Source organism: Triticum aestivum, chromosome 5A (genome assembly GCF_018294505.1).
Source record: "Triticum aestivum cultivar Chinese Spring chromosome 5A, IWGSC CS RefSeq v2.1, whole genome shotgun sequence".
NCBI lineage: Eukaryota > Viridiplantae > Streptophyta > Magnoliopsida > Poales > Poaceae > Triticum > Triticum aestivum.
The window spans coordinates 657,681,622-657,688,173 of NC_057806.1; the positions used below are offsets into that span (position 1 = coordinate 657,681,622).

The window sequence follows — 6,552 nt, forward strand, 5'->3', positions numbered from 1 at the left end:
ACCATACTTCCTATATATAAATCTTTACCTCCGGACCATTCCGGAACTCCTCGTGACGTCCGAGATCTCATCCGGGACTCCGAACAACATTCGGTAACCGCGTACATACTTTCCCTATAACCCTAGCATCATCGAACCTTAAGTGTGTAGACCCTACGGGTTCGGGAGTCATGCAGACATGGCCGAGACAACTCTCCGGTCAATAACCAACAGCGGGATCTGGATACCCATGTTGGTTCCCACATGCTCCACGATGATCTCATCGGATGAACCACAATGTCAAGGATTCAATCAATCCCGTATACAATTCCCTTTGTCTATCGGTACGGTACTTGCCCGAGATTCGATCGTCGGTATCCCGATACCTTGTTCAATCTCGTTACCGGCAAGTCTCTTTACTCGTTCCGTAACACATCATCCCGCGATCAACTCCTTGATCACATTGTGCACATTATGATGATGTCCTACCAAGTGGGCCCAGAGATACCTCTCCGTTTACACGGAGTGACAAATCCCAGTCTCGATTCGTGCCAACCTAACAGACACTTTCGGAGATACCCATAGTGTATCTTTATAGCCACCCAGTTACGCTGTGACGTTTGGCACACCCAAAGCACTCCTACGGTATCCGGGAGTTGCACAATCTCATGGTCTAAGGAAATGATAGTTGACATTAGAAAAGCTTTAGCATACGAACTACACGATCTTGTGCTAGGCTTAGGATTGGGTCTTGTCCATCACATCATTCTCCTAATGATGTGATCCCCTTATCAACGACATCCAATGTCCATGGTCAGGAAACCGTAACCACATATTGATCAACGAGCTAGTCAACTAGAGGCTTACTAGGGACATGGTGTTGTCTATTTATCCACACATGTATCTGAGTTTCCTATCAATACAATTCTAGTATAGATAATAAACGATTATCATGAACAATGAAATATGATATAATAATAACTAATTTATTATTGCCTCTAGGGCTATTTCCAACAGAGATTACATATGATGCGGTGTAGGCGGTGGTGGAAGACAAGAAGAAGGCTACGGCCCCCCGTCGCTCGAAGCGCCTCCAAGGTCGCCGCGACTAGGATAGGCAAATTTACCCCATTCATACGAACATGTTTCCCTAACCCCTTGTACTAAAAAAGGTTTTATGAACCCAAGAATCTATCGTCACTATACGAACCGGGTGCGCAAATCTAATCCCCCAACCCTCTTTGTATTTAGTCCCCTCCACAACGCTTGAATCATGTTCGGAAATCCAATCTACCGCGAATCAAATGTAATAGAGAGAGAGAGAGAGAGAGAGAGAGAGAGAGAGAGAGAGAAAGGGCTTACTGTCGTTGCTGATATCTTGCCGGTGCGCTAAAGAATCTGGTGCTCGCCGGCACCTAGGATTGCCTTGTAGTCCGTCGATCCGGTGCTCGCTGCCGGCGATGTGAGAGTGGGAAGAAGGGAGAGAAAGCGGTGAGGGTAATTTATGTCGCGGCTTCCAGAAACGACGCAACGCCTCGAGGTCGCCTCTAGGTGTGTAACTGCCCACACCCACGTGCCCTAGGTTGCATCGCTCGGGCTGACTGTGCAAACACGGCCGATTCCCCTTCCAGACCCAAAGATGTTTTAAGGTTCGTCAAGCCAGCTCTTGGATGCGACTCAATCAATTAAACGGATCAATTTCTTCCTACCCGGACTGCGTGAGCCCATTGCGAGCAAGCAAATGCATCCATCGTATATCTTCCTGGGAGCGCATATTCCCCTTTCCCGGCGTCGTGAGATATGTACGTGTCGCTCAACTGGTATGCAAAGTAAAGTAACGTGTAATAGGCGACGCATATCCTCTCGAAATGCGGATCACTAGATTTTCCATGCTCTTGCGCAGTGCAACGTGCCCAACGTCCATCAGCTTAGCTCCTTGCCCTCCCCTGGAGCAGGACGTCGATGCCCGACCGCGTCCAGGTTCATCCTCCGGTCCGGTGACCGGTGGTGTGCTGCGTCAGATGCAAGACCAGTAGGAGCGTATGAGTATTTGTTATTCAGTCACCCCTCCAATAATGAACTTATAATTACCAACAACTCTGTCTCGAGAGATAAACAAGGTGCGGAGGACGAGACTCGGAGTCGCTCAAACAAACCCAAGCCCAGCTTGTTTATACTCCACTTTACACAAGAAGCCATACGTGTTTATACTCCACTTTACACAAGAAGCCATACGTGTTACAGAGTCAAGTCAACAGGACAAGCCGCGCCTAATTAACAACAAAAAAAGGTGGCCGGCTGGCTGGCATCTCTGGCCGTGATGCCATCAAGATTCGTCCGTCGCCGGTGGCGGTAGGTGGGGTGGGCGGTTGGTCAGCTGGTCGGTTGCCCCGGCCGGTCACGGTCAGTGGGCGGCGATGGCGCTGCAGCGCCGCTGGCAGAAGTTGGGGACGCGGTCCATGCACTGGTACACGGCCGGGTGCACGGCGAGGGGGGACCTGACGCAGTCCCGGCACGCCGGGTGGCACCCGACGGGCGCCGCGTCCATGCACCGGCACTGCGGCGTGTCCGACTTGGTGCACCCGCCGCAGCTGTCGCAGCACGGCCACGCGCTCCCCCTCGCCTTCGCCGCCGCCGCAGCCGCCGACTGCTCTTCCTCTCCTCCGTGCCCTGCAATCAAGAGATAATTTCATCCCCAATCAGTCACAAGCTCATTTCCAGACTATTCCGTGCACTCCTACTAGGAAGGAACAAAAATATCTTGCTCGTACCTCTGCTTTGGACGCGGGAGTGATGGCCATGGCCGTGGTGGTGGTGGTGGCTGCTGCTGGATTCGGCGAGCGGAGGAAGAGCTGCGAGGACGACGGCGAGGACGCCAAAGATCACCAGCAGCGGCAGCGCCGGGCTTCTCCTTCTTCCCATCTCTGTCTCTCTCTGCTTCTCTGCCTCTTCGATTTCTTTCCTCTCTTGCAAGAACTGGCGGGCGTGGAAGACTTGCTCTGTTTGCTGGGTCTCTCTGGCTATGGCCTCTATCTTGTATCTGTACGCGGCAAACAGAAGCCTCGGGTCATCTTATAGGAGACGGGGCCCCGGACAGTGAGAAGCAAACCTGCGTGCGCATGCCCACTGAGACGCCGGCAACGGGCAGAGGATTGGATAAACTTTGATGGGAGCGTCGTGTTTTTTTTCTTTTTTTTTCTTTTCTTTTGGACTTGATGGGAGCGTCGTGCTGGTGATAGGATTGCAGGTTTATCACAAGTGTTCTCCTTTTGCAGGGCAGTCCATGCTTTTTCTAAGAAGTGCAGATAAGTACAGAACATTTGCCGTTTAGTAGAGATTTCCCTTTTTCTTTTAGAGAGCATGGAGCCAAGACTCCATGTAAAGCCCACCGCTGACCCATGAACTTGCCAGGGATGTGAATACTCACAAATTTGGGAAAATGTGGCAAAAATCGGCCACGAACTTAATAGATTGTGAAAATGTAGCAAAAATGGGCCACGAGCTTAATAGATTGTGCGTGCGAGATCGTTTTGTCACAATGTGTGTTAATTTGCACACAGTGTGAACCATTTTCTTGTGAAATAGTACCTCCGTTCCGAAATACTTGTTGAAGAAAGGGGTAAAAATGAATGTATCTTGAATTAAAATACGTCTAGATAACTCCATTTCCCTGACAAGTACTTCTAGGCGGAGGGAGTACCACGTATAATTTGTTTCTTTCAATTGTTTTCTTGTGTAGTCTGAGTGCATATGCCGACAACCGCTTCATTGTAGCCAAATGAAGTGTGTGGTCTAGATCCTCAACATCCGCATTATAGATGTTGTTGGCGATGTTGATGACGATGCAGTACATGACGGTGCTCTCCCTTCATCCGGTCCATAGTCGTGTGAACAAACTCCATCTTGGTGACCTCGACGCCCATGGCTATGCATGTCATGCTCCACCGCAAAATCAAGCATCAACTGGTAGTCGCACACAAAAAAGAGCGTTGTGTGGATAGATTTCATTATTGCTCACCATTTTCATGTTCATCCGAGGGCGATGATTAATTATTGATTGGTTTGATTTGTTGTTTTTTAGTTTGAATGCAGTGTGATTCAAAATGTAGATAGTCTTAGCTGGCATGAAATGGGAAACCATGCAGACATATTGCACGGTAGAAATACTCAATCATAAAATGCCAAAAACCCACAAACGGTAGCACTCGGACACTAATTCGCCTTTTAAAAGCCCATAACATATGGTTCTTTTCTGCGATGAAGATGTGGTTTCGCTTTGGTGTTGGACGATGTGTACAACACCTAAATAATATTAGTAAATAGAAAGACGATGTTTATCTTTGTTAACATTATTTTCCAATGGTGAAGGAAAAAAATCTCCAATAAGATTTTTATAGGATATAGGAGTATTTTTCATAGGCGAGTTTGTTGACATTATCTACTATATCTAAATAGCTAGCCCTCATTACATGAAATTCTCTCGATTATTCTTGAACCACATCACCCAAAAAAAATAGCCTTTAGATATACTAGATCAAACAACAATATCTGTTCGAGTGCATGAATTGTTGTACCCACCATAATTTAGCCTTTAGATATACTAGATCAAAACAATTTAGCCACACTGTGAGTTGTTGTACCCACCATATATAGGAGGTGTTTGGTTCAGGGACTTTTTAGTCCCAGAGACTAGAAAAAGTCCCTAAAAAGTCTCTAGGAACCAAACGAGAGGGACTTTTTCTACAGGGACTAGAAAAAGACTCTACTAGAGAGTTTTTTTTGATTAGTCCCTAGGACTAGAAAAAGTCCTAGGACTTCTGAATCAAACACCCTCATAGTAACTGATGCATGCATGCATGCATGCAGTAACTGCTGCTTATGAGTGTTTCAATCCAGAAAAAAAAATTGATGTATGCATGCAGCTCATAGCTTCATGCTGAGTGCTCTATATGAAAGAAAAGTGAGTCATGCATATTTTATTTTGTTTTCTTCCAACTTTGAACTTATAGATAGATATATGTATTTATTTATAAAATACTGATAAACAAATTATCATACTATAGGAGAAACTGTAAAGACAATAGCTCCTATGATTAGTTTGGTGCAATTTTTATTCGTACAAAACCCTGCCGCAACTCGCGGGACATCGTCCAGTTTTCCAAAAAGACGAGCTTGGATAACACGAGGTGGTATCAGCAAAATTGTCCCCCAAAGAGATAACGGGCGAGTTGGAGACTTGGAGCTGTCGCGTCCATTCCCATGGTGAACCGAGTCACGAGATAAGATCGACAAACCCACCACCACATGGCCCACGTGGAATCGCTGTAGCGTGACTCACCAGGATCCCCTGTGCCGTCTCCACACGCATAGCCTCGTAGCTGAGCTTCGTGGATGATTTAAACCGGCAGCATCGCCGCAGACAGGGCGGGGCTACTCGGCCGGGCCGCACGGGAGATCACCGGACGGTGGGCGCAGAATGGGACCGCGGCGACGCGGGGGTGCTGAAAGGCGAAAGGGACGTGGACGTATTCCGGCGACTGATACGTTTCGTTCGTGGCTTATCTCTCGGCCTTTTCTTACTTTTCCGGAATAAAATAAACCGGCTACTTGACCTGCTAGTCCGCCACTGCCACCGGCAGGTAAAAATATCAGGCATGTCCGCGAGGATATTCGTGGCGCGATCCGAGGGTACGGTATCATCCCGTGTGCCGTGAGTGACCATGCGATGCGCGCGCACACATCGACACGTGGGTGACCGGGCGAGTACGTGTACACTATCTCGATACGCGGCCGCATGTGCGCGGTTGTGTGTCAGGCGCGGCCATAGTCGCGAAGAACAAGAACACGTATTTGGATGGTTAGAGAGACTGTGGTATCCTATGGATTTAAATTCTAGTGCTTGCATTTATTTTTAGATTTATTTCAAGATTTTCGGCGGTGCGCATTCAGTGAGAGGAGACATTCCCGTCGACAATGAGGTGACTACGATGACTTTGTAAATTTTAATATGATATGCTGGCTCAGCCTTTCGAAGGTGCACATAGAAATAGGGTGTGCGTGTGTGCATTAATAGGGATGAGTGTATACGTGTGTATATGAGTGCTTGTGTCTGTATTGATGTTAAAAAGAAACAGGCTGAGCTGCCGGAGCTGTAGGCTAAAATAGTGGAGTTGGAAGATAAGTGCTCCGCAGATTCTGTAATTCCACGGAGCTGGTGGACAGCGGAACATGCCCTAAATATTATTTTTTTGATGAGATGGAGAAGACAAAAGAGAAACGGGCTACTGATTAGCAGTCAGTTGTAGCACGCGCTACTAAACACTTCGTAGGAGTGAAATATGAGTCATGTATTAATAAAGTAGTGCATATTTATATGCAACTATTGTATATGATGCTCTTAAAGCAACTCTAGCAGACCCCGCATCCCGCCCCGACCCGTAAAATAACCGCCAAAATGCGGGCATGGGCGGAAAAACCCACCCGATCAGACCCCGCATCCCGCCCGGGCCCGCAAAATTTTTTAGGGGCGCGGCAAAATCCCGAGCCCAACCCGGAAAAACGCGGGTTTCCCCC

The 6,552-nt window shown here is 47.8% G+C and overlaps 1 protein-coding gene across 1 annotated transcript; it reads right to left on the bottom strand.

Moving 5' to 3' along the window:
• Positions 1-2,121: 2,121 nt before the first annotated feature.
• LOC123105709 (Bowman-Birk type proteinase inhibitor PVI-3(2)) lies at positions 2,122-3,052 on the bottom strand. The gene is made up of 2 exons (XM_044527829.1): positions 2,751-3,052; positions 2,122-2,649 (listed from the first exon to the last, which is right to left on the bottom strand). Exons 1-2 carry the CDS (start codon positions 2,899-2,901, stop codon positions 2,384-2,386), a joined length of 417 nt encoding a protein of 138 aa, XP_044383764.1. The 5' UTR covers positions 2,902-3,052; the 3' UTR covers positions 2,122-2,383.
• Between the last annotated feature and the right edge of the window lie 3,500 nt (positions 3,053-6,552).